This window comes from Citrus sinensis, chromosome 8 (genome assembly GCF_022201045.2).
Source record: "Citrus sinensis cultivar Valencia sweet orange chromosome 8, DVS_A1.0, whole genome shotgun sequence".
Lineage (NCBI taxonomy): Eukaryota > Viridiplantae > Streptophyta > Magnoliopsida > Sapindales > Rutaceae > Citrus > Citrus sinensis.
The window spans coordinates 26,031,524-26,058,775 of NC_068563.1; the positions used below are offsets into that span (position 1 = coordinate 26,031,524).

The 27,252-nt window shown below is 34.9% G+C and overlaps 2 protein-coding genes across 2 annotated transcripts in view; both read right to left on the reverse strand.

Annotated features, from left to right (window-relative positions):
• The window catches only part of LOC102610714 (uncharacterized), a 90,677-nt gene extending 67,955 nt beyond the window's left edge, over positions 1 to 22,722 (reverse strand). Inside the window, exons 1-2 of the mRNA XM_052432796.1 lie at positions 21,471 to 22,722; positions 11,215 to 11,349 (exon numbers count right to left, since the gene is read on the reverse strand). Coding sequence (XP_052288756.1) covers positions 11,215 to 11,349; positions 21,471 to 22,563 — 1,228 coding nt within the window. The 5' untranslated portion in view covers positions 22,564 to 22,722. The remainder of the gene's footprint in view (positions 1 to 11,214; positions 11,350 to 21,470) is intronic.
• On the reverse strand, positions 19,367 to 20,565 carry LOC127899143 (G-type lectin S-receptor-like serine/threonine-protein kinase At1g11330). The gene is made up of 3 exons (XM_052432171.1): positions 20,266 to 20,565; positions 19,991 to 20,141; positions 19,367 to 19,891 (listed from the first exon to the last, which is right to left on the reverse strand). The coding sequence occupies exons 1-3, from the start codon at positions 20,544 to 20,546 to the stop codon at positions 19,577 to 19,579; spliced, it is 747 nt and encodes a 248-aa protein (XP_052288131.1). The 5' UTR covers positions 20,547 to 20,565; the 3' UTR covers positions 19,367 to 19,576.
• Positions 22,723 to 27,252: the final 4,530 nt, after the last annotated feature.

A 27,252-nucleotide genomic window follows, 5' to 3' on the forward strand; every position in this document is an offset into this window, starting at 1 on the left:
GAACCCCATACATGTCTCTCCCCAGCAACCATCCACATCCATTACCGATCACTTCAACAGTCGAAAGAACACTACTCTGAAAATCTTCCGCACCCTAAAACCTCATAACCATCTGTCCAAGGGTAAACAAGTGACCAAACCACAGTTTCCCAAACCTAAGCAACAACATTCTATCTCCTCCATTCCATGCATGCAAACCTACGACCCCATGTTACCAAAATCCTATCCCATGCTACTAATGACCCCAACCCAAGTCCCTTGAGACATACTCCTAGTGATCCCGTTGAATTCACTTTGAACTTGACAACCCTTGATCCCATAAAACATATTGTTGTCATTTTACCTACTAAAAACCATGCCACTGCAGGTCAGTCCCCAAGTGAAAAAACTGCTGCCAACCCTGAACAACATCTTCTTCCAAAGCAACTCGCGGAGCCTCCCGATGGCAAGGATGAAAAGGATGGTAATATAATGGCAAATTATGAGGGTGATTCTCAACCTGTCTTTGGACATGATGGTGAAGACATTATGTCCGATGATGAGAACACGGTTGTTAATGAGACACCTGGAGTGCATGAAGGAATGACGGTGGGGCTTAGTGCATAAGTCGTTCTTACTCACCCACTTTGTACATAATTTTCTTTATGACGATATCAATCTTATTCTGGAATGTCCAAGGGGCGGGGTCCCCAACTTTTAGACAAACTTTTGCTACTCTAGTGAAAAACGACAATCCTACAATTGTCGCCATTTTTGAGCCACGAATAAGTGGTAAGAAAGCAGACGATTTTATCAAAAAAAATGGTTTTGATCGATCACATCGAGTAGAGGCCACTGGTTTCTCTGGAGGTATTTGGATTTTATGGCGAGATTTCTTTGACGTTGAGATTGCTTTAAATCATAATCAGTTTATTCACATGAAAATCAGTGTCCAGAATGTTATTCAAGCTTGGATCACAACAGTCTATGCGAGCCCCAATTTAGTTAGATGTCATGAACTCTGGCACCAGTTGAACGGCATTACAGGCTCGATGCATGATCCTTGGCTTGTGGGGGGTGATTTCAATTCAATTTTGTATGCTGAGGAGAAACGTGGAGGTTCTCAACTGGGCACGGGTATTTGTCGAAGTTTTAATTCATGGTTTCATGATAATCAAATGGTCAATTTGCCTTTCAGTGGCCCTTATTTCACTTGGGCACGTGGGAGCCTGTTGAATGAATTCTCAAATTTGATAATTATTCGGTTACCCACCTGCCAAGAGTTGAATCTGATCACCGTCCGGTTTTGGTTCGGTTTGAGCGTAATACTAGATGTATGGAGAGTATTAAGTCGTTTCGATTTTTAGCTGCATGGATGATGGATAGTCGGTTTAGGGATTTTATGCATGAAAATTGGCACAGAAATATACCTTATTCTCAAGCAGCTTCTAGATTTACAAGTAAGGTAAGTACTTAGAATAGAGAAGTGTTTGGCAATATTTTTAAACGGAAAAAAGAATTGTTGGCTCGAATTGGTGGGGTTCAGAAAGCTTTGGAACATCGGCCTTTCAGTAGTTTGTATGGAGGCAAAGTTAAAAAAGAATCTGGAAGAAGTATTGTCTCAAGAGGAGTTGTTATGGTATCAAAAATCTCGCAGAGAGTGGATTAAATATGGGTATCGGAATACATCTTTCTTTCATCAGAAAACCATTACAAGGAGGGCTCGTAATCGCATCACGACGATTAGGGATGATGGAGGTACATGGCTTTATGATACACAAGACATTAAAACCCATGCTTTGATATTTTTTTCGACATTATATAAATCTGAACATGCCACGTATCAGTAGTATCATGTGCAAGGGCGGTTTCCTCAAATTGACCACACTCGTTTGGCGAATCTTGCTATGCCGGTTGATAAAGAGGAAATTTATGAGACCGTTTGTCAGATGAGCCCGCTTAAAGCTCCTGGAATCGATGGCTTCCCTGCAGGGTTCTATCAATCTCAGTGGCATATTGTTGGTGAGTCGTTATGTACTGGTATAAAGGAAGTAGTCAATTTGCGTAGTATCCCTAGCGATGTTAGTAAAACTCTCCTAGTCCTAATCCCAAAGACTGAACGTCCCACATTTTTCAAGATGTTTCACCCTATAAGTTTGTGCACAATGTTTTATAAAACAATAACCAAGATTATTGTGACTAGACTTCAAGCTCTACTCCCTGATCTTATTGGACTCCACCAGACTAGTTTTGTCCCCAGCCGGCATATCACGCAGAACATTATCATTGCTCAGGAGGTTGTCCATTCTATGTGATGAAAGATGGGTAAAAAAGATTTAATGGCTATTAAGATCGATTTAGAGAAAGCATATGATAGGTTGAACTGGAGTTTTATTCATGAGACTTTAATGGAGCTATCTTTGCCTTTCGATCTTGTCCATTTAATAATAGAGTGCATTACTTCTAATAGTATGAACATTTTGTGGAATGGTGAATTAACAGGTGATTTTTCCCCCAGTAGAGCTGTTCGACAGGGTGATCCGTTGTCTTCTTATATTTTTGTTCTATATATCGAGAGACTGAGTCATGGGATTTATCGTTCAATCCAGCAATATCAATAGAAACCTATTCGTTTATCTCGGATGGGTACTCCCCTAAGCCATTTATTTTTTGCTGATGATCTTTTACTCTTTGCCGAGGCTTCTAGTGAGCAAGTTGTTTTCATAAATTCGGTCCTAGAAGATTTTTGTTTGAGCTCTGGAGCAAAGGTGAACAAATCTAAGACTCAAGTTTATTTTTCTAATAATGTCTAAGGGACTGTTGCTGGCCGATTGGGGCGTGAGTTGGGGTTTATAGTCACAAAGGATTTGGGCAAATACTTAGGCATGCCTTTGTTGCATCGCCGACTTTCTAAGCAAACTTACCAGGGAATTTTAGATAAAGTGGAACAAAGACTTTCGGGTTGAGCTGCCTCTCAACTGTCCTTTGCAGGGCGTATTACCCTCACCCAGTCCGTCCTCCAAGCAATCCCTATTTATGCTATGCAGACTACTAATTTACTGGCTAGCATCTAGACTAGAATTGATCAAGTTTGCAAACGTTTTTTGTGGAGTGGGAATGATGAGCTGCGTAAAATGAGTTTAATTAGTTGGCACACTATATGTCAACCGAAGCTGGCTGGTGGGCTAGGATTTAAGAGATTGGATATTATGAATGATGCTCTATTATTGAAGGTTGCTTGGAACTTGATCACTGAACTTATGAAGCTTTGTGCCCAAGTGCTAGCTATAAAATACAAAATATCTCTCTCGGATATCCCTCATTCTCTTCCCACTCGGTACGACACTCATTTGTGGCAATTTGTGGGTCGAGTTTGGGATCACGCCAAGCAGGGTTTACGATGGAATGTTGGTAATGGCCTGAGAGTTAAGTTTTGGTGGGACTATTGGGCCACGGTAGGTTCTCCCCTTGCAGATTTTATTTTATAACCAATACCTCCTGACCTTTGTGATTTGTATGTGGCTGACTTTGTGACTGCAGATGGTTTTTGGAATTGGCCAAAATTCAGTTATCTCTTGTCCCATAATGCAGTGATGCGCATTGCTTCAGTTCATCTCCCTTTGGAGCGTAATGGTGCTGATAAGGCTTACTGGGCAGTATCAACTCAAGGAAAATTCACAGTGAAGTCAGTGTATGATCTTTTGGCTCAGTCATCTTTGCATGAAAGTGATATGATCTGGCAGGTGGCTTGGTCATGAAAGGGCCCGCAAAGTATCAAGACTTTCATTTGGTTAGTGCTGCATAATCGCTTGAAGACTCGGGGAGAGTTAGCATCACGCCATTTAACCATTGAACCACATTGTGAGAGGTGTGGGTACGAGTTGGAGACTACGATCCATGTGCTTCGTGATTGTCCTTATTCTAGAGCGGTATGGATTCGACTTCTCCGAGGCCATAATTATCATGAGTTCTTCAATGCTGATCTTGCGAAATGGATGTCAAGGAATTTGCAAGCTTCAAACAAGCTTCCAAGAAGCAACCTTTGGCGTGTCATGTTTGGAGTGGCTATTTGGCGGATTTGGTTTTGGCGAAATCATTTTATTTTTACTAAGGATTATTGGGAGAGCAATGTTATTGCGATGGATATCAAAGTTAGGGCTGCTGAAATTCAACGAAGTAATTCGTTCTCCTTTGCTGTTGGTAAGACTCGTATCGAAAGATGGATTCGTTGGACTGCTCCCGTTTGGCCTTGGGTTAAGTTAAATACAAATGGTGCCAAGAAATCTTCGGGAATTGCACGAGCTGGTGGACTAATCCGTGACTTCAGAAGTGTTTGGCAGGTAGGTTACAGTGCCAATTTAGGTGTTTGCTTGGTGACTTCAGATGAGCTCTGGGGTTTATTTCATGGACTATCCATTGCTTGGCAATATGGGTTTTGCAGAGTTTACGTGGAAGTGGACAACATGTGTGTTATGAAGTTCATCTCTAACCCAAATCTTCCTGTCAATGAGCATTTTACTCTCATTCAGGCAATCCAAGACCTCCTTCGGCGTGATTGGCTAATCAACGTGGGTCATATCTACCGAGAAGCCAATGAAGCAGCATATTTCCTTGCTTGGTACAACTTTTCTTTCTCATTGGGTTTACATTACTTTCAAACTATTCCTCCAAATATGCTAAGCATATTGATTAATGATGTTCATTGGGTTGCATACTCCCGCTTAGTGTTGCCTTATCTCTCTTAAGAGCCCTTTTATGATTAAAAAAAAGTTAATATTGCAGTCTTTTGAGACTGTGTTGACGTTTATTCAGGTGTATTCGTTTATTATATATTCCCATTTTTCTCCCTGTGTCTGTTCGCTATAGTGCTCTTAAAAGAATAACATTTTTTTTTACAATAAAAGAATAACATGTTTAAAGCATGTAAATGCACCTCAGAAGTAGTTAAGAAAGACTTGATCAAAAACCAGACATTTTCTCTCTACTCAAAAGTAGTTATTGGACCAATTAAGATTCTAATCCCTTTAAGAAATATTCAAAAAGGATTACCGTCACTACTTCAGTCCTTGTTGTTATATATATATTAAAAAAATGATATTTAAAGAAGCATCACATAAATCCTTCCTAATTACATTTTGTTTCATTCAAGTTGTTGACTTAATTTGACTGCCTGGAAAAATTAGTAAAACGGTAAAAATAAAAAAAATGTAAATTCTAGTTATTAGACTAAATATAAAGTATAAATTTGCAGCAACTAGCAAAAGTTTAGAATATGAAAAATCCTATTTCATTTAAGAAATAATGAAAATTCTAATCATTTATTAAAAAAAAAAACTCAGAAAGTTTGAAAATTAAGATTTTAAGGTCCTTTTACAATAACCATAATTAACATGAATTTACTAAATTAGGCAAACCCGAATTATTATTACATAATAAAATTTTACTAACGGAAATAAGAAAACAAAACAAATAGCACTTAAATCTTATATTTAAAAAAATCCTGAAAACAATAGAAAAAAAAAAAGAAAGTAACTGAAACTTGCACAATGACCATGAAAGAAATGAAATTTCTAGCCGAACCAAGGGGCCGATACGCGTATCATTATTGGACTAGATTCATCTCGCTGCAAACTTCAAATAATATATTATATATCTTAAATGGACGCATATAGATTAAGTTATGATCTTAAAAAATATTCTATTTATCTTATACAACCATTCTACATCACTATATCTATACAGTAAAAATATACCCAAACATTTATGGAGCATAACTCACAGACTTCCACTAATAACAGTGAAATTTACTCTCATTTGATAAGAGAGAGAATTGTTCTCGTTCTCCATTTACGGGGGATTAAACCAAATGGTCTATTTTTGATTTTCTAGTAAGTTATGTAAGGTTGGGGCTCTTTGGCACTTCTTTGACGAAAAGTCATTCTCTTCGACAACCCAAAACTCGGGCCAGTGGGCAATTGTGAAAGTCCATTGGATGCATTGAACCAAACTAAAAGTCCATATATATATATTTTTGTTTTGTATAAATATTCAATAAATGAAATGAAAAAATACAGTTGGCTTGCCGTTGCAAAGCTTCTTTGTTTGTTATTATATAATATAATATAATATAAATTTATATTATATTGAATATCAAAATTTATTTAACACTAGTGTTTAATATAAGATACAATACCAAAATTCTATTCAATAGTTTATTTAAAATAGTATTGACTATTAAAAATAAGAATTTACACTAATATTAAATATTAAATTCAACAATTAGTAATATTATTTAAAATAATTACAGTATTTAAATGGTTATTTATCTTTATTAAATAAGATTTAACATAATCCTCTACGACATTTTACTAAATAAGTACAGTACTATATATAATCCAATCTAATCCTAAAAAATAATCTATTCCAATCCTACCTTCTAATCATAAACATAGTAGATAATGAGAGCATGAACTATGAGATTAGAAATCATGGACCAAGGGACTAGAGATACGGACCTTAGAGATCATAGATCGTGGACTATTAGAGACTAAAGACCGTGGACAAATCCAAGTACATAGAAAAAGGGGATTTTAGTCAAATGTAGATTGATATTAAGGAATTCAGCAAGCAAGCAACAAGAATATCCAAAAGCGTGTAATTTATGTTTAAGGAAATAAGTGGAGATAGAGATGAAATTGTAAATTCATCCCAATCTTAAGTAGTTTAATTCAAGATGTATGTTAGCTACAAGCACAGTAAGCATGGTGATGTCTCTCTTTAACGCATGGGACACAACAAAAACACTGTATTTCTACCCTTTTAAAAAATTCCAATAATATGTACACGTTATATATACATGCATCACACATACGTGCGTCGATCATCGATGTAAAAGCAACAGCAAATTTCTAGTAAACTAAAAATCATTACTTTTAGTATGAGATATAAAAAATATCAATTTTTAACCATTAGAAATTAAAAATTTATGTAATTGATGCAGATAAATGGAATCAAGTAGTAACATTTCCTTCTCATTGAAGAGAAAAGATTAAAAAAAAAGGGGGGGGGGGGGGGGACGCAAACATGACAATTATTTTTATCCGCACATGCCATGATAATCGATAATCCGATATACCAGCCGCGTCTAATTGCTTGCTCAATCGCACCGACAGACACTGACCATGGGAGATTAATCACCACTCGTAGTATTAGATGCGTGAAGGACACATTCGCCAATAATTTATAGCGGACAGTAGCATTCCCGATGCTGCACGGAGAAAAATAGTTGGATTTGCGTAAGTTAAATTGACTTGACTCGAGAGAGTGAAGAATGGTGGTGGTGGTTGCTGTTAAGCAGTCAGTACTTCTGGCGACTGCTTGGCTTACACGCAGTTCTTGGGGGTGTCATTTGACTGTGAAAACGAATTTTGGCTTTATTGATATCATGTTGGATTTGGAATTTTGGATGGCTTCGTTTGGACCATAAGACGCTATCTCATCCATAATGTGTTAGCGGTCCTTCTCACGGGAGAAAAACTGGGGTGGGGGCAGATGTACCGTATCAACTGCCGTTTAGCAGATTATATGAGTCTTCGAAGTGTCACTTATAAATTTTTAATTATAAATGACTGTCGAATAATTAATCAAAATTTTATTATTTACCGTTATAATTAGAATGATAAGAAATCAATTGGATGTTATTCTTTGTGGCTCTGCTTAGAATACTAAAAAATCAAGTCGACTTACTTATCTTTATGTTGATCATTACAAGCCTTTTGAATTTTTTATCTACTTTATTAACTTGTTATTTTGAGTTGTATGTAATATAACGTTACTTTTTTTTCTTTACTTTGGTTTGGTTTTCTTTATAACTCATAAAAATTTTCTCGTTAAGACTGTATGAACCAATTGAAACTTCAGATTCATACTAGAATTATGATGATTCAATAAAACCTTCAAATTAAATCCACATATTCCATGAGGGAGAACCTTTGGATTACATTTGTTCAAGTTTATGCTTTGAGTAAAATAAAAGTAGAAATAGGAATTTGAAAGAAGAAATTTAGTTATAAAAAATTATCAAATAATTAATTGTTTGGCATTTATTTTATGGGTCCCAATCCGTGTGATCCGCCAAATGAGACGTCTTATGTGATTGGTTATGCCATGGTGCGCTAGCCACATATAAGTTTCTCTCTTCTTATGGATATGACTGTATATGGGAGGCGTTATGTAGTGCCCCACATGGGCTCTTTAAAATTATTTTATGTGCATTTTAAACATATCCTCTTTATTGATTTTAAACACCAAAAATACCTCTCTTAAATTTTAAAAATATATATAAAAAAATTACGTGTTAAAACAATGCTTGATGTCTCTAGCCTAACAGTTAGCACACCTATTGTATACACTTTTACTTTTTTCTTCTCTAATTTTTTACTCCTCTTTTCTCTAATTCTTCACACTTCACTACTCTTTTTATCTCTAAAAAAATTAAACAATCTCTAGAAGCTTATTACCAATTTTCTGATCAAATTACTTATATAAGTACTCTTGGTTGATTATCACTTCTTTAATTTTTTTTTTTGGGATTTCTCTTAGATGAAAGAATTAAGTTTACGTTTAAAAAAAATAATTTAACTCCCATACTATAGTTTTGATAATGAGATTATCCTTAAATTTTCAACATATGAAAATACTTCGAAACATCTGTAAATGCGTTGAATGAAATATTCTAATAAATTTAGATTTTGGTACTTATTATTTATTTAACTTTTTTCTTAAAAATTACATTACTATTTCAGCTTCGCCCTTATGACATTAAATTCCTGATAGCGCCACTAAATGTAAGTTTTAAACTCATGTTCGATTTCTCCCATGTTCAAACTCTACCTTTAATTTATATTTCAATTTTGTGGCCTACTTTTGAGTTTCTAATTTCACATAGAGGGCATGTTAAACTTACCTTAGATGCAATATTAAGAAATCAAATACACCATGTGCATTAGTGGGGGCGAAAAAAAAAGAAAAGAAAAAGTCTTTTATTGGTAAAAGATGAAAGCTCTTCGGCACTGATCAGAAGAAAAATCATTCTCCATACAATGAGCAAAACAAAGTCCAATTCGCATTGCATAGAAGTAAGACCGAAGCATTGGACTAAAAGCATACACTAGCCTTATTTTTCGTTACTGATAACATTTTTTTTCCCCTTATATTATCACCTTAATTAAGAAAAATAGTAATTTGTTTAACTATTTGCGAAAAAGGATGGCAATATACAATATTATTGTGTTGATGACCTTGAAAGTCAATTCTTTTGAAACAGGAAAACTGGTATCGTTTTTCAAAACACAAAAATATTATGTTAAGCAAATGAATGGTCTTTAAGAGTTATGAAAATGATATCAATAAAATTACAAACTCTTAATAGTTTATAGATGTAGTTAGTAATATTACATTACATTAATTAATACAATACAAATTGTTTACTAATAGAGCCTCAGGAGAGTGATTCATTATTTAGTTGGCAAATTAAACAACTGCAGCAGTCACTAGCAGCTTGCCAAGAGCTAGCATAGATCAATTGTTCATCTACCAACCAATTGTGAAATTGTTACTTCATTACTTGAACATATTTCCAATCCAATCGTGGCTTTGTTTTGTTCATCTTCACAAGCTTTGTTTGAGAAACTTGCAGGCTTCTTTGGAGTCATTATATCAGCTGTATTTTCATTTTCGAGCATCGAAGAAATTTCTAGTATAGAAGGTCTATTGTTTGGGTTCTCCTGAACACATAGCAAAGCTACTTGCAGACATGTCAATAATTTCCATGAGGAATGCGTATCATCTAGTGATGAATCCATTAACTCCATGCCTTTCCCATCCTTCCACAACTCGTATGCCTGAAAACATCAAATATGTTATTGACTTACATTCAATTAATTAGCACTATAATGTTTTGATTCAGTGTGTATTAAAAAGGGGGTTATGAAGAAACTTACATACTCTACAAGGCTTAGATTTTCATTTTGACCAGATGGAATGAAAAGTCTTCGCCCACTTATAATTTGTAGAAGCAAAACCCCAAAACTGTAGACATCAGATTTAGTGGAGTAGATGCCTCTTTCGACATATTCAGGAGGGATATAGCCTCTGTAGTATCAAGTAATTACAAATGTCAGTGTTTGACATAAAAGATTAAGTTGATTGGTAAAGGTTCAACAATAATATTAAAGGCATGTCAGACGATAATAGACAAATATACACTTACTGTGTTCCAACAATTCGATTTGTGTTTGCTTCAAGATCATCTTTCACAAAAATTCTAGCCAAGCCAAAATCTGATATTTTAGGTTTCAAATCTTCATCCAACAAAATGTTACTAGCTTTTAAGTCTCGATAAATAATTGTTAATCTAGAATATTCTTGGAGATAGAGAAGCCCTTGAATAATTCCTTGAATGATATGAATACATTTTTTCCAATCCAAAATAAGCCTTCGGATGGGATCTACATCAAATATAAATATAGTTGGACGGTTAGTACCATTAGCATTTGGAGACGAGTAATGCAAATTGAGGCACATAAATTAGAAATTAAGCAGTTAAGCACATACCAAAAAGGAAATAGTCTAAGCTTCGTTTTGGCGTATACTCATAGATGAGCATATATTCTTGTGTGTCAATGCAAAAACCCAAAACTCTGATCAGATTTACGTGTTGAAGCTTTGCAGTAAGTATAACCTCATTCTTGAACTCCTCAAATCCTTGCGTGGATGTCTTCGAGAGTTTCTTCACTGCTATTATTTGTCCATCAGCTAATAGACCCTGCAAACACCCCCCAAAATATTTATTAAAAAAAAGCACTGTGTTCACACACACACACGTAGCTTGCGCTAATTAATTAATAAGCTGAGAGATAACCAAGCTACCGATACATAACCTTGTAAACAGGACCATATCCACCCTCCCCGAGCTTATTTTCAATTGAAAATCCATCCGTGGCCACCTCAATATCAGCCAAGCTATATTCTCTGAGATCAGGATCATTGCGGTTAAAATCTCCAGCATCTGCTTGACTAGTTGCGCTGTCCTTTGATGCTTTGGCTGAGACAATTACGGTCCAATTAAAATCAACCAAGAGAAAGAAAGCAAATTTAAGTAAATTGCCTACTTCTTCATCTGTGTTAAATGGAATAGAAGTAAAAATATTCCTAATCCCGTGTAGAAGAAGTTACCTTTTAATTTGAGGTTTTTCATCCAGCAGTAGTAATACAGCAAAAAGCCTATTAGAAGAATACAAGTTGCAGTTATAGGCAAAACAATTGCCCATAATAGCAGCTTATTTTGTCGATTCTTATTATCCTCTTCAGCTGAAAAGTCAAAACACTCTGTGTTAGTTAACCATTGATGGTCAAATAAAGATTCTAATTGAAGTCATTATGCATAGAAGTCATCGAATGGGCAGCAGGTAGTGAGTGAGGCTTTGCATTTGGTTACCTGCAGCTTGAGAAAGCATCCAATAATGATCATAGGAAACTTCCCACCCATAGTAACCACGTAGCTTCTTCTCCTTGGCATATGAAACCTTCACTCTAACGGCTTCGACATCATCAAAACCAAACCAAATCTTCCCAATCGAGCAGTAATTCACCACATAAGTTGAATTGTACATAACTTGAACATTTGGACCATAGTTCTTGATGCGATTGTTGATTTCCTTATAAGTCACAAGGCCGTCATCAGAAAAAGCTGGTCCTGTAGCTGCTGCACCAATACCATTGTCCTCAGGTTTCACAAGCGTCCATGCATAACCATAGAAAGGCAAACATAAAACCATTTTATCAGCCGATAACCCTTCCTCAATCCATTCCGTGATTCCGTATTCAGTATTAGAGACACTATTTGGATCATACAGAGCCGCTTGAGCACCAGTAAAATTTGTCCACATAGGGTTTGAGTATTCAGTAGTCATAACATGAACCCAATTCAAGTATTGTCTTATCGAGTCGACTGTATAAGCTGCTGCTGTTGAGTGTGGTGAATATGCCACCTCTGCCGTCAAAATCAACTGTGATTTGCTCGAGTTGTTTCTTGCTTCTAAATCTACGGCAGCTCGCCACTCTTTAAAGAGAATGCCAATATTGTACTTATCCCAGCTTGTGTTTGCATGAGGCCAAGACAGATCTAAGCCTTGAAAGCCATAAAGTCTTGCTATTTTTATTGAGGAGTCAATGAAGGATTTCCTAGAAGAAGGATTGCTCGCCATGGAAGAATAAGTTGAATAGTTTGGATTATTTCCACCTCCGATGGAAAGAAGTGTAGTGATTGATGGGTTCTTTATTTTGACAATGTCAGTGAAGTTAGAGAATTGTTTTTCATCAGAAGGTGATAAAGAAAGCTCATAGGAAGTTGAATTGACATCAGCAAAACCACACATAAGGTGAGTGAAAAGGGCAGAATTTACATCTGAAACGGGGAACCCGTTGCCTGAATCCCAGTAACCAGCTCTGATTAAAGTTTGTGCTCCTGCAGGAAGCGATTCTGAAAATATAAAAATGTGGAGGACAAGAATGATAATTTTGGATGCCATTGTGGGAACCTAGCTGCTTTGAGGCATACCTAGTATGTGATGACGTATATATGTACACACACAATGTAATGGAGAAAATATCCGATAGCGATTGAGATTAGTTATTGGACTATAATACAAACCTGAGGCAACTTTCAGTTCATGAGCTTATCTCATAGGTCTTTATACGATATCTTATACGATATCAAAGTCAAGTTACGAACGAGTGACTCTATACTACCTTTAATTTAACAAGGAGAAAGATAAGAGATCAACCTACACGTGACAGGATGATAGAAAAATTTTATCACATTGGCTAAGATTAATTACTAGGTTAATAATATAAGCTCAAAACAATACTCAACTCAATAACAAGTTGTAATTTAATAAAGTTAGGTCAACTCGATATTTTATATAGTACGTCATGAGTGAGGAGGAATTTAAGCTACAAATCGAGCCGAGTTTGATTTTCACAAGATTTTGCGGTTTGTGCACGTTGATCATGGATTGAATCAACTTAGAAAATATTTTCACAAGATTTTTCCTTCCAATTGCATGGATGGAGTTATAGAGGAATACATCGAAAAGTTTGTCTTCTTGCCATGATGATAAGTGAAAAGATTGAAGTTCTTAAATTAAGCTATGACGTTTTACATCCACTTAGCTTGACTTCTGAAGCTGGTGACTCATCCTTTTGTTTTGACTTTGTCGGTATATAAATGACCGCGGAGTCTTCGACGTGTTTATGAAGGAAAGTCATTGTCTATGACTATGAGTAGATTCTTTTTGGGGTTAAGACAGGGAAAGTTTGTCGTTAGCAAAACATCCTGACAAGAGAATAGCAAGAGGAAAAAAAATATCATACACTTAATTACTTCTTGAGGGTATGATTCAATAATATTGTAATTTTAATAAAAAATTAACACGCATAAGCTCAAAACAACACTCAACTCAATAACAAACTGTAAATTAATAAAGTTAGGTCAACTCGATATTTTATATAGTACGTCATGAGTGAGGAGGAGTTTAAGCTGCAAATCGCGCTTGTGAGTGAGGACAAATTTGATTTTCTCAAGATTCTGCGTTTCGTACACGTTGATCATGGACTGAATCAAGTTAGAAAATATTTTCACAAGATTTTCCCTTCAAATTGCATGGATGGAACCATAGAGGAATACATCGAAAAGTTTGTCTTCTTTCCATGATGATAAGTGAAAAGATTGAAGTTCTTAAATTAAGCTATGACGTTTTACATCCACTTAGCTTGACTTCTGAAGCTGAAGACTCGGTCTTTTGTATTGACTTTGTTGGTATTTAAATGACCTCGGAGTCTTGGACGTGTTTCTAAAGCAATATCATGGTCTATGAGTAGATTTTTTTTTTTTTTTTTTTGGGTAAGAAAGGGAAAGTCTGTCGTTAGGAAAACATCCTGACAACGGGATGGTGAGGGAAAAAAAAAGAAATTATACACTTAGGGTGTGTTTGGAGCAATGATTTAGGGTGTGTTTGGTGTGTGGTATTGCATAGCATTAAGTGTGGGCTCAGCATTAATTTAAACCAATAACATGTTTGGAAACAATTGAGGCTTATTGGGATTGGGTATTGGGAGGCGTGCTACTACGGGTGTTCCCGCATTAGCTTGTCCTTTTTTTTTTTCTAATGTGGGAACACCTGCAGTAGCTCAAACCCGATTGTTTTTTTTTTTTTCACTTTTACTTTAACTTTAACTTTTACTTAATAATAATAAAAATGAATAATTATATAATTTTTAATTTATAATATAATATTATTTTTTTATTTTTAAATCACAATTTATTAATAAATTTATAATTTAATATGATTAATAATAAATACTTTAAAATATATAAAATATAATATAATATTACACTATTTAATTATTGTAATATAATTAATATATCAAAATTAATTATTTTTAAATAATTTAATATAACAAATAATAAATATTTAAATACGAATAAATTTCAATAATATTAATCTAAAATTAACAATAACATAAATAATAATATAAAATATTAGCACAATTCATTTTGCTATTAAATATGTTATAACAATTTTGTCACTTTATCATTTTGTGATTATTTTGTGGTGTATATGAACTGATGTCCTCATATGACTTTTGAACAAATCTTGTAGGTTTTAACTATTTATTCTTCTTGTTATATTATTTCAAGATTATTATATTAAATTATTTGCTTCGATATTTAATACATAAAATAAATGTTATGCTCCGAAAATTAAAGGATATAACTTTCGATCTTTATGAAGAAGTACAATATTATATATAATTCAATCTAATCCTAAAAAATAATCTATTTCAATCCTACCTTCCAAACATAGACATAGTAGACAATGAGAGCATGAGTTATGAGATTATAAATCATGGACCAAAGGGACTAGAGATACGGACTTTAGAGATCATAGATCGTGGACTATTAGAGACTAAAGACCGTGGACAAATCCAAGTACATAGAAAAAGGGGAATTTTAGTCAAATGTAGATTGATATTAAGGAATTCAGAAAGCAAGCTACAAGAATATCCAAAAGCGTGTAATTTATGTTTAAGGAAATAAGTGGAGTGTTGGTGCAAATTTTGTCCCAACTTATGATGGTGAGTTCGTTCTTTGGGCTGATCTTTATGGGCCTTTGTATATACTCTTCTGAGTCCACTTCCTTAGGCAATCAGAAGGTCCTTGTCTTGTGATACTCTACAAACACAAGAAAATTATCAGAGGGCCGGCTTTGCCGGCGTAAACCCTCCGACGGTCAAGTCAGTCATCGGACTTTTGGAAATATGAATTTAGAAAGAGAAAGATTAGAGGGAAAAAGTTCGCATTTTCCCCTTTTGAGTCTCTTTTTTGTCTTACCTTTTGATGAGAATGAAAGACATATTTATCGACCAAACTGATTTGACTTGGGTCCTAGTTATTTCGATGACAAATATCATTGTTCTTGTGACATTTGGCAATACTTGTCCTCTAGAGCCCATGTGGATTGACACATGGATATACAAACTTGTCTACAAATTAGAGGAAGAAATGTTCTATCCTTAGGTTATTTTTACTAAGACCTTGGGATCATAAGAGCCTTCACACTTAGTAGGTTTGTCTTAGGATAAGAGCCTAGAACCTCAGCACGTTTTGGACTTTAAATCCTTGCCACCTAGTTGATTTATCCTAGGTGATTTGTCTTAGGATAGGAATCTAGGACATTGGCTCCTTTTGGGCTTTGAAATCTTATTACTTAGAAGGATCATTCTAGGTCATTTGTCCATCACTTCGTGGGCTTGATTGGGAGGAAATTTATTAGATGGGCCTTATTAGACTTATTTTATTCTTGGTCCAACATGGAGATAGAGATGAAATTGTAAATTCATCCCAATCTTAAGTGGCTTAATTCAAGATGTATGTTAGCTACAAGCACAATATGTTAGATAATAATAAGAATATGGAGACAAAGAACAATGAATATTTCTTAGGATTTGAGACGTGTTTGCACACTTTCCTTTAAGGTTTTATTTGCCCTCACCAATCTTGGTTTGCTATAGAGTTTTAATGGCAAATTACCCCCAAGATATATCAAATCTTGAATACAATCTCTAGCAAATAAGATTATATTTCCAAAACATATATGAAACCTGCAAAAATCTGATTTTTTTTTTAATTGTATATGTTTCCTTTATGAAGAAGATGTTAATTCAAAAGAATGCAACCATTCGAAATGGTACTTCTTTAAAAAACTCTTTTGGTTTGAATTTGCAACGATCAACACAAGCTTATCAACCGTTTCTAGTTGACGCCTTTCTGGAAATAAACGGTTCACCGTTTTCTCAATAAACGGTGAGCCGTTTTATTCCAGAATGTCAAATACGTTGCTCTCTGTACATAAATGGTTAACCGTTTTCTCAATAACCGGTGAGCCGTTTTCTCTAGATCATAAAACATGCTCTCTGGATTTAAACGGTTAGCCGTTTTCTCCATAAACGGTGAGCCGTTTTCTCTAGACCATAAAACATGCTCTCTGGAGTTAAACGGTTAGCCGTTTTCTCCATAAACGGTACGCTGTTTCACCCAGAACAGAAAACATGCTGTCTGGACTTAAACGGTTAGCCGTTTTCTCAATAAACGGCAAACCGTTTTCGTCCAGAATATCAAACCAAAAAACTTGAAAGATGTTACAATCTCTCTTACACAATAAGCATGGTGATGTCTCTCTTTAACACAGGGGACACAACAAAAACACTGTATTTTCTACCCTTTTAAAAACTTCCAATAATATGTACACGTTATATATACATGCATCACATACATGCGTCGACCATCGATGTAAAAGTAACAGCAAATTTATAGTAAACTAAAAATCATTACTTTTAGTATAAGATATAAAAAATATCAATTAATAACCATTAGAAAATAAAAATTTATGTAATTGATGCAGATAAACGGAATCAAGTGGTAACATTTCCTTCTCATTGAAGAGAAAAGATTAAAGAAAAGGGGGGGAACGCAAACATGACAATTATTTTCTTCCGCACATGCCTTGATAATCGATAATCCGATATACCAACCGCGTCCAATTGTCTGAATTCTCCAGTTTATCAAGCTTGCTCAATCGCACCGACAGACACTAACCATGGGAGATTAATTACCACTCGCAGTATTAGGCGCGTGAAGGACAAATTCGCCAATAATTTGTAGCGGACAGTAGCATTCCCGATGCTGCGCGGAGAAAAATAGTTGGATTTGCGTAAGTTAAATTGACTTGACTCGAGAGAGTGAAGAATGGTGGTGAGTGCTATCAAGCAGTCAGTACTTCTGGCGACTGCTTGGCTTACACACAGTTCTTGGGGGTGTCATTTGACTGTGAAAAAGAATTTTGGCTTTATTGATATCAGTTGGATTCGGAATTTTGGATGGCTTTGTTTGGACCATAAGACGCTATCTCATTCATAACGCATTAGCAGTCCTTTTCACAGGAGAAAAACTGGGGTGGGATTGAGCAAGATTATATGAGTCCTCGAAGTGTCAGTTATAAATTTTTAATTATAAATGACTGCCGAATAATTAATCAAAATTTTATTATTTATGGTTATAATTAGAATGATAAGAAATCAATTCGATGTTATTCTTTGTGGCTCTGCTTAGAATACTAAAAAATCAAGTCGACTTACTTATCTTTATGTTGATCATTACAAGCCTTTTGAATTTTTTATCTACTTTATTAACTTGTTATTTTGAGTTGTATGTAATATAACGTTACTTTTTTTCTTTACTTTGGTTTGGTTTTCTTTATAACTCATAAAAATTTTCTCGTTAAGACTGTATGAACCAATTGAAACTTCAGATTCATACTAGAATTATGATGATTCAATAAAACCTTCAAATTAAATCCACATATTCCATGAGGGAGAACCTTTGGATTACATTTGTTCAAGTTTATGCTTTGAGTAAAATAAAAGTAGAAATAGGAATTTGAAAGAAGAAATTTAGTTATAAAAAATTATCAAATAATTAATTGTTTGGCATTTATTTTATGGGTCCCAATCCGTGTGATCCGCCAAATGAGACGTCTTATGTGATTGGTTATGCCATGGTGCGCTAGCCACATATAAGTTTCTCTCTTCTTATGGATATGACTGTATATGGGAGGCGTTATGTAGTGCCCCACATGGGCTCTTTAAAATTATTTTATGTGCATTTTAAACATATCCTCTTTATTGATTTTAAACACCAAAAATACCTCTCTTAAATTTTAAAAATATATATAAAAAAATTACGTGTTAAAACAATGCTTGATGTCTCTAGCCTAACAGTTAGCACACCTATTGTATACACTTTTACTTTTTTCTTCTCTAATTTTTTACTCCTCTTTTCTCTAATTCTTCACACTTCACTACTCTTTTTATCTCTAAAAAAATTAAACAATCTCTAGAAGCTTATTACCAATTTTCTGATCAAATTACTTATATAAGTACTCTTGGTTGATTATCACTTCTTTAATTTTTTTTTTTGGGATTTCTCTTAGATGAAAGAATTAAGTTTACGTTTAAAAAAAATAATTTAACTCCCATACTATAGTTTTGATAATGAGATTATCCTTAAATTTTCAACATATGAAAATACTTCGAAACATCTGTAAATGCGTTGAATGAAATATTCTAATGAATTTAGATTTTGGTACTTATTATTTATTTAACTTTTTTCTTAAAATTACATTACAATTTGAGCTTCGCCCTTGTGACATTAAATTCCTGATAGCGCCACTAAATTTAAGTTTTAAACTCATGTTCGATTTCTCCCATGTGTAAACTCTAGCTTTAATTTATATTTCAATTTTGTGGCCTACTTTTGAGTTTCTAATTTCACATAGAGGGCATGTTAAACTTACCTTAGATGCAATATTAAGAAATCAAATACACCATGTGCATTAGTGGGGGCGAAAAAAAAAAGAAAAGAAAAAGTCTTTTATTGGTAAAAGATGAAAGCTCTTCGGCACTGATCAGAAGAAAAATCATTCTCCATACAATGAGCAAAACAAAGTCCAATTCGCATTGCATAGAAGTAAGACCGAAGCATTGGACTAAAAGCATACACTAGCCTTATTTTTCGTTACTGATAATAATTTTTTTTCCCTTATATTATCACCTTAATTAAGAAAAATAATAATTTGTTTAACTATTTGCGAAAAAGGATGGCAATATACAATATTATTGTGTTGATGACCTTGAAAGTCAATTCTTTTGAAACAGGAAAACGGGTATTGTTTTTCAAAACCCAAAAATATTATGTTAAGCAAATGAATGGTCTTTAAGAGTTATGAAAATGATATCAATAAAATTACAAACTCTTAAGAGTTTATAGATGTAGTTAGTGATATTACGTTACATTAATTAATACAATACAAACTGTTTACTAATAGAGCCTCAAGAGAGTAATTCATTATTTAGTTGGCAAATTAAACAACTGCAGCAGTCACTAGCAGCTGGCCAAGAGCTAGCATAGATCAATTGTTCATCTACCTACCACTTGTGAAATTGTTACATCATTGCTTGAACATATTTGCAATCCAATCGTGGTTTTGTTTTGTTCGTCTTCAAAAGCTTTGTTTGAGAAACTCGGAGGCTTCTTTGGAGTCATTATATCAGCTGTATTCTCATTTTCGAGCATCGAAGAAATTTCCAGTATAGAAGGTCTATCGTTTGGGTTCTCCTGAACACATAGCAAAGCTACTTGCAGACATGTCAATAATTTCCATGAGGAATGCGTATCATCTAATGACGGATCCATTAACTCCATGCCTTTCCCATCCTTCCACAACTCGTATGCCTGAAAACATCAAATATGTTGTTGAGTTACATTCAATTAATTAGCACTATAATGTTTTGATTCAGTGTGTATTAAAAAGGGGGTTATGAAGAAACTTACATACTCTACAAGGCTTAGATTTTCATTTTGACCATATCGAATGAAAAGTCTTCTTCCACTTATAATTTGTAGAAACAAAACCCCAAAACTGTAGACATCAGATTTAGTGGAGTAGACTCCTCTTCCAACATATTCAGGAGGAATATAGCCTCTGTAGTATCGAGTAATTACAAATATTACTAAAACTATTTGACGTAAAAGATTAAGTTGATTGGTAAAGGTTCGACAATAATATTAAAGACAAGTCGGAAAAAAATAGACAAATATATACTTACTGTGTTCCAACAATTCGATTTGTTTTTGCTTCAAGATCATCTTTTGCAAAAATTCTAGCCAAGCCAAAATCTGATATTTTAGGTTTCAAATCTTCATCCAACAAAATATTACTAACTTTTAAGTCTCGATGAATAATTGTTAATCTAGAATATTCTTGGAGATAGAGAAGCCCCTGAATAATTCCTTGAATGATATGAATACGTTTTTTCCAATCCAAAATAAGCCTTCGGATGGGATCTACATCAAATATAATTATAGTCGGACGCAACACCATTAGCATTCGGAGAATAAATTAGAAGTTAAGCAGTTAAGCACATACCAAAAAGGAAATAGTCCAAGCTTCGTTTTGGCATATACTCATAGATGAGCATATGTTCCTGCGTGTCAATGCAAAAACCTAAAACTCTGATGAGATTTAAGTGTTGAAGCTTTGCAGTAAGCATAACCTCATTCTTGAACTCCTCAAATCCTTGTGTGGATGTCTTCGAGAGTTTCTTCACTGCTATTATTTGTCCATCAGGTAATACACCCTGCAAACACCCTCCAAAATATTTTTAAAAAAAAACAATGTGTTCACACACACACACACACACGTAGCTTGCACTAATTAATTAATAGGCTGAGAGATAACCAAGCTACCGATACATAACCTTGTAAACAGGACCATATCCACCCTCCCCGAGCTTATTTTCAATTGACAATCTATCCGTGGCCGCCTCAATATCAGCCAAGCTATACTCTCTGAGATCAGGATCAGTGCGGTTAAAATCTCCAGCATCTGCTTGGCTATTTGCGCTGTCCTTTGATGCTTTGGCTGAGTCAATTACGGTCCAATTAATATCAACCAAGAGAAAGAAAGCTAATTTAAGTAAATTCCCCACTTCATCTGTGTTAAATGGAATAGAAGTAAAAATATTCCTAATCCCGTGTAGAAGAAGTTACCTTTTAATTTGAGGGTTTTCATCCAGCAGAAGTAATACAGCAAAAAGCCTATTAGAAGAATACAAGCTGCAGTTATAGGCAAAACAATTGCCCATAATAGCCGCTTATTTTGCCGATTCTTATTATCCTCTTCCGCTAAAAAGTCAAATCACTTTGTGTTAGTTAACCATTGATGGTCAAATAAAGATGTTAATTGAAGTCATTATGCAGAGAAGTGATCGAATGGGTAGCAGGCAGTGAGTGAGGCTTTTCATTTGCTTACCTGCAGCTCGAGAAAGCATCCAATAATGATCATAGGAAACTTCCCACACATAGTAACCACGTAGCTTCTTCTCCTTGGCATATGAAACCTTCACTCTAACGGCCTCGACATCATCAAAACCAAACCAAATCTTCCCAATCGAGCAGTAATTCACCACATAAGTTGAATTGTACATAACTCGAACATTAGGCCCATAGTTCTTGATGTGATTCTTGATTTCCTTATAAGTCACAAGGCCGTCATCATACAAAGCTGGTCCTGTTGCTGCTGCACCAATACCATTGTCCTCAGGTTTCACAAGCGTCCATGCAAATCCATAGAAAGGCAAACATAAAACCAATTTATCAGCCGATAACCCTTCCTCAATCCATTCCGTGATTCCGTATTCAGTATTGGAGACACTATTTGGATCATACAGAGCCGCATGAGCACCAGTAAAATTTGTCCACGTAGGTTTTGAGTATCCAGTAGTCATAACATGAACCCAATTCAAGTATTGTCTTATCGAGTCGACTGGATAAGCTGCTGCTGTTGAGAGTGGTGAATGTGCGACCTTTGCCGTCAAAATCAACTGTGATTGGCTCGAGTTATTTCTTGCTTCTAAATCTACGGCAGCTCGCCACTCTTTAAAGAGAATGCCAATATTGTACTTATCCCGGCTTGTGTTTGCCGAATTCCAAGACAGATCTAAGCCTTGAAAGCCATAAAGTCTTGCTATTTTTATTGAGGAGTCGATAAAGGATTTCCTGGAAGAAGAGCTGGCCGACATGGAAGAATAAGTTGAATAGTTTGGATTATTTCCACCTCCGATGGAAAGAAGTGTAGTGATTGATGGGTTCTTTATTTTGACTGTGTCTGTGAAGTTGGAGAATTGTTCTTCATCAGAAGGTGATAAAGAGAGCTCGTAGGTGGTTGAGTTGACATCAGCAAAACCACACATAAGGTGAGTGAAGAGAGCAAAATTTACATCTGAAATGGGGAATCCATCGCCTGAATCCCAGTAACCAACCTTGATTAAAGTTTGTGCTCTTGCAGGAAGCGATTCTGAAAATATAAAAATGTGGAGGACAAGAATGATAATTTTGGATGCCATTGTGGGAACCTAGCTGCTTTGAGGCATAACTAGTATGTGATTACATATATATGTACACACACACAATGTAATGGAGAAAATATACGACAGCGATTGAGATTAGTTATTGGACTATAATACAAGCTTGAGGCAACTTTCAACTCATGAGCTTATCTCATAAGTCTTTATACGATATCAAAATCAAGTTATGAGCAAGTGACTCTGTACTACCTTTCAATTTAACAAGGAGAATGATAAGAGATCAACCTACACGTGACAGGGTGATAGAAAAAGTATATCACATTGACTAAGATTAATTACTAGGTTAATAATATAAGCTCAAAACAACACTCAACTCAATAACAAGCTGTAATTTAATAAAGTTAGGTCAACTCGATATTTTATATAGTACGTCATGAGTGAGGAGGAGTTTAAGCTACAAATCGCGCTCATGAGTGAGGACAAATTTGATTTTCGCAAGATTTTGCGTTTTGTACACGTTGATCATGGACTGAATCAAGTTAGAAAATATTTTCACTAGATTTTGCCTTCAAATTTCATGGATGGAACCATAGAGTAATACATCTAAAAGTTTGTTTTCTTGCCATGATGTTAACTGTTAAGTGATAAGATTGAAGTTCTTAAATTAAGCTATGACGTCTTACCTCCACTTAGCTTGACTTCTGAAGCTGAAGACTCATCCTTTTGTATTGACTTTGTTGGTATTTAAATGACCTCGGAGTCTTGGACGTGTTTTTGAAGCAATGTCATGGTCTATGAGTAGTTTTTTTTTTGGTAAGAAAGGGAAAGTCTGTCGTTAGGAAAACATCCTGACAAGGGGATGGTGAGGGGAAAAAAAAGAAATTATACGCTACGGCCATGTTTGCTTGGGGGTAGAGAAGTGGGGAAAGGAAAAGAATTTGATTCCAAGTTTAATGGAATTGAATTTCCATTGAAATTTAATTTCCATCAATTTGAAGAATTTGTATTCCTTGTCAATGACTAAGGATTTCAAATTCTTTATCTATTTAAACACAAAAATTTCAATATTATCCTCTAAACAAAATCAATTTTAAATAAATTAAAGTACAAGTAATTTATATTTATTTTCTTAAATTAATAGGATAACCTTATTTGAAAAAAAAAGTAAAGTGACTCGCCGGAAAGTAATAGGAGACTCGCTGGAATTTCACCGGGGATGCGCTTTACCATCAAAACTGCTATCAATGGAATTCTCATGAGCCGATCTGTGACTCTATGGGGTTAAAAATGATAATATACGTTGTTATTTACCTCAAGTCTTGTTTAAATGGTTGGGAAATTTTTAAGTCTCATATTTCCAACTATATAGTGCATTTTCTGCAAAATTAACATTTCCAATGAGTGAATCGTCGATTTCTGATCATTGTTATGCATTTAATGCGATGAAAAATGGCGGTCAATGATGGTCAACGTCGCCGGTCAACAGAGGTCAATGACGGTCAACGGCGGTCAACGTGGCGGCTGTCCATGGCCAAATTCTGTAATTTAAAAAAATAAATTTTTTTTGTTTAATTAGGTGATTTCTAGATTAAATTAATTCATGTTTTTTTTATTAACAATATTAACATTAAAGATAGTGGGTATATTTGTCAAAATAAAAAATATGTAATTTTGAAACCAAACAATAACAATTAATTTTTGCACTTTTTTCCTCTCATCACCTCTCCATTCCTCTCTTTTTTTTCTCCTCTTCTCTCCTCCCCTTTCTTAAAACCAAACACCACCTAAGTTACTTCCTGATGATAAGATTTAGTAGTATTGTAATTTTAATAAACAATTAAGACCCTTTGCCTTTTTCCTTGTGTAATTTAATTTTCAATCAAGACCACCCTCCCATTTTAGTATAAAAGCCTATACGAATGTACGTTTTACTCAATGTTTACATAGAAACAAATGGCGCGCAGACGATTTGCCGATCTAGTACCACTCCCGTATACTTGGTGAGATTCGGCTTCACCAAATTTGTAGCCTATATTTTACTTTAATGAGAAAATCAAATAATGTTTGAACAAATAATTTTCTTTTTTCCTATATATTTTCTTAAAATGTATGGAGTGGGTAAAGTATAAATTGATTTTTTAGCCCTTTGACTCCTCCAAAATTCAAACTCAAATTAATGGTCAGTTAAATAATGCTACTTGAAAATCATTCGGCCAAATATTGTAAAACCTATAATTTTACGCAGTCAAAGTTTCACTGATTATTAAATTATAGAATGTGCTATCATTTCCTAGCTCGAATTTGTTTAATTCTATTAATTTACAATCATTTTTTTATTTTATTTAATTCATTAAAGTGAATTTATTATGTATAAATTCTATATATGTAAAATTTTAAAATCTAATGTTGAATTGAATTATACTGAACTTTTTATAATTTTTTGTCACGCCTGCATGTTTAACAGTTCAGTATTAATATTGATAGATAGGATTAAGAGAGATTGATTTCGAGTTGCTACAAGCTTTTTAGGATTGCATGCATAAGGGTTTATAAACAACAGGTGCAATTAATTACACTAAACGAGGGTGTACTTTTATGATGAAATAAAAACTACCCTGCGGGGTTGTAAAAGTGCCTCCATAATTAGTGTTCATTAACATTCATCTAGCTAACACCTCCGAAAATGATACATCATAAGCCGAGCATTTTTCCAATTGTGTTGTGGATAATAGTTCAATCCCAATTTCATCAACTTGTTTTGAGAAAGCAGGCTTCTTGGGAGTATTTATATTTGTGGTTTCATTCTTGAGCATTGAGGAAACTTCCAGCATTGAAGGTCTATCGTTTGGATTCTCCTGGACACACAACAAAGCTATCTCCAGACATCTCATTAATTTACAAGGGGAATTTGTATCATCTCGTGATGAATCCACAAACTCCATGCCTTTACCACCTTTCCACAACTCATATGCCTGAAATTATCAAGTACCATCTTGTTACATAATTTATACTTCTTAATTAAGTGCGCATGTGTGTACTCAAGGTTACTATAGCCGAAGAAACTTACGTGCTCTAGAATGCTTAAATTTTCATTGACGCCACATAACATTAAAAGCCTCTTTCCACTTATGATTTGTAGAAGTAAAACTCCGAAACTAAAAACGTCTGATTTGGTAGAGTATACACCTTGTCTGGCGTACTCATGAGGAATATAGCCTCTGCATTCAAAATAACCAAGTATATATTAAAGAGATTGATAATTGAATGAACTGTATTTTTCCATTCGGATCAAAACGTATAAATAATACAATGAATTAAAACTAACTTCCTCCTATATTTCAGCAATAATCAAGCTGACCTATTCTTAATATAACAAAATTATTATCAGGATTATATTAAAAAAAACAAAAGAAACCAATTTGAATTGAAGCGGCTGTTATACACCAGCAGGTGTGACAGCTTTTATATGCCCCCTCAAGATAGGCCACGAGTAGAGAGGCCAATCTTGTCCTATAAAAGCAAGAACTGAGAAGTGGGCAGTGGCTTGGTGAGAAGATCTGCAAGCTGATCAGCAGAGGAGACATGAGCTACTCGAAGTAGACCAGATTGAACTTGATCTCTGATAAAATGATAATCAACAGCAACATGTTTCATGTGAGACTGAAAAATAGGATTGAAACTTAACTGGGTAGCACCAACATTATCACAATAGACCACTGGAGAATTTGGTAAGCCAAGACCAAGCTCTGAAATAAGAGAGCAAACCTAGCGAAGTTCAGCAGCAGTGGCAGCAATAGAACGATACTCCGCTTCGGTGGATGAACGAGCAATAGTTTTTTGCTTCTTTGAACTGCAAGAGACAAGGTTCTGCCCAAGGTAAACAAGATAAGCACTAGTAGAAGAGTAATCATCTTTATTACCAGCCCAATCCGCATGTGAAAAGGCATGAAGTGAATCAGAGAAGCCATGAAGAGTGAGGGGAGAATCACGATAGAGAAGAAGTCCCTTGTCTAGTGTGCCACTCAAATAACATAATATACGCTTAACAAGAACCCAATGCTCCGTGGTAGGTTGATGCATAAATTGGGCCATTCTATTGACTGCAAAAGAGTTGTCTGGGCGTGTTAAGGAAAGATGTTGTAGGCTACCAACTGCTACACGATATGGTGTGGGGTCTGAGAGAGGTGTGCCTGAGGTTAAGGAGATGGCTGCTGAGCTGGTCGGTAGGGGAGTGAGAATAAGTTTTGCATTATCCATATTGGTTCGTTTGAGTAAGTCGTCAATGTATCTTTTTTGGGAGAGCAGAATGCCAAGGCGGTGAGGAATAACTTCAACTCTAAGAAAATAAGAGAGTGAACCAAGATCTTTAAGAGAGAAACGTTGAGCAAGACATTCAACAAACTGTTAAACAAAAGCATCATTGCTGCCAATTACGATAATATCGTCAACATACACAAGAAGATACAGAACATGATGGCTGCTGCCAAGAACAAAAAGAGAGGTATCTAAGTGTGAATTTTTAAAGCCAGAAGCTAGTAAAAACTGACGCAATTCATGATACCAAGCCCGGGGAGCTTGTTTGAGACCATAGATGGATTTGTGAAGTTTACATACATATGAAGGATGATCATGGTCCATAAAACCTAGTGGTTGAGCCATAAAGACATTTTCAGAGAGCCTGCCTTGAAGAAAGGCATTGTTGACATCCAATTGACGGAGAGACCAACC

Bases quoted from the DNA above. Each gene is read 5' to 3' on its own strand.
- LOC127899143 (XM_052432171.1), bottom strand. From the start codon at position 20,546: ATGCTAATGGTGTTGCGTCCGACTATAATTATATTTGATGTAGATCCC. The intron at 20,142-20,265 runs GTAAGTATATAT...TCGATACTACAG, and splicing joins AATCGAATTGTTGGAACACA to AGGCTATATTCCTCCTGAAT. The intron at 19,892-19,990 runs GTAAGTTTCTTC...TGATGTTTTCAG, and splicing joins ATCTAAGCCTTGTAGAGTAT to GCATACGAGTTGTGGAAGGA.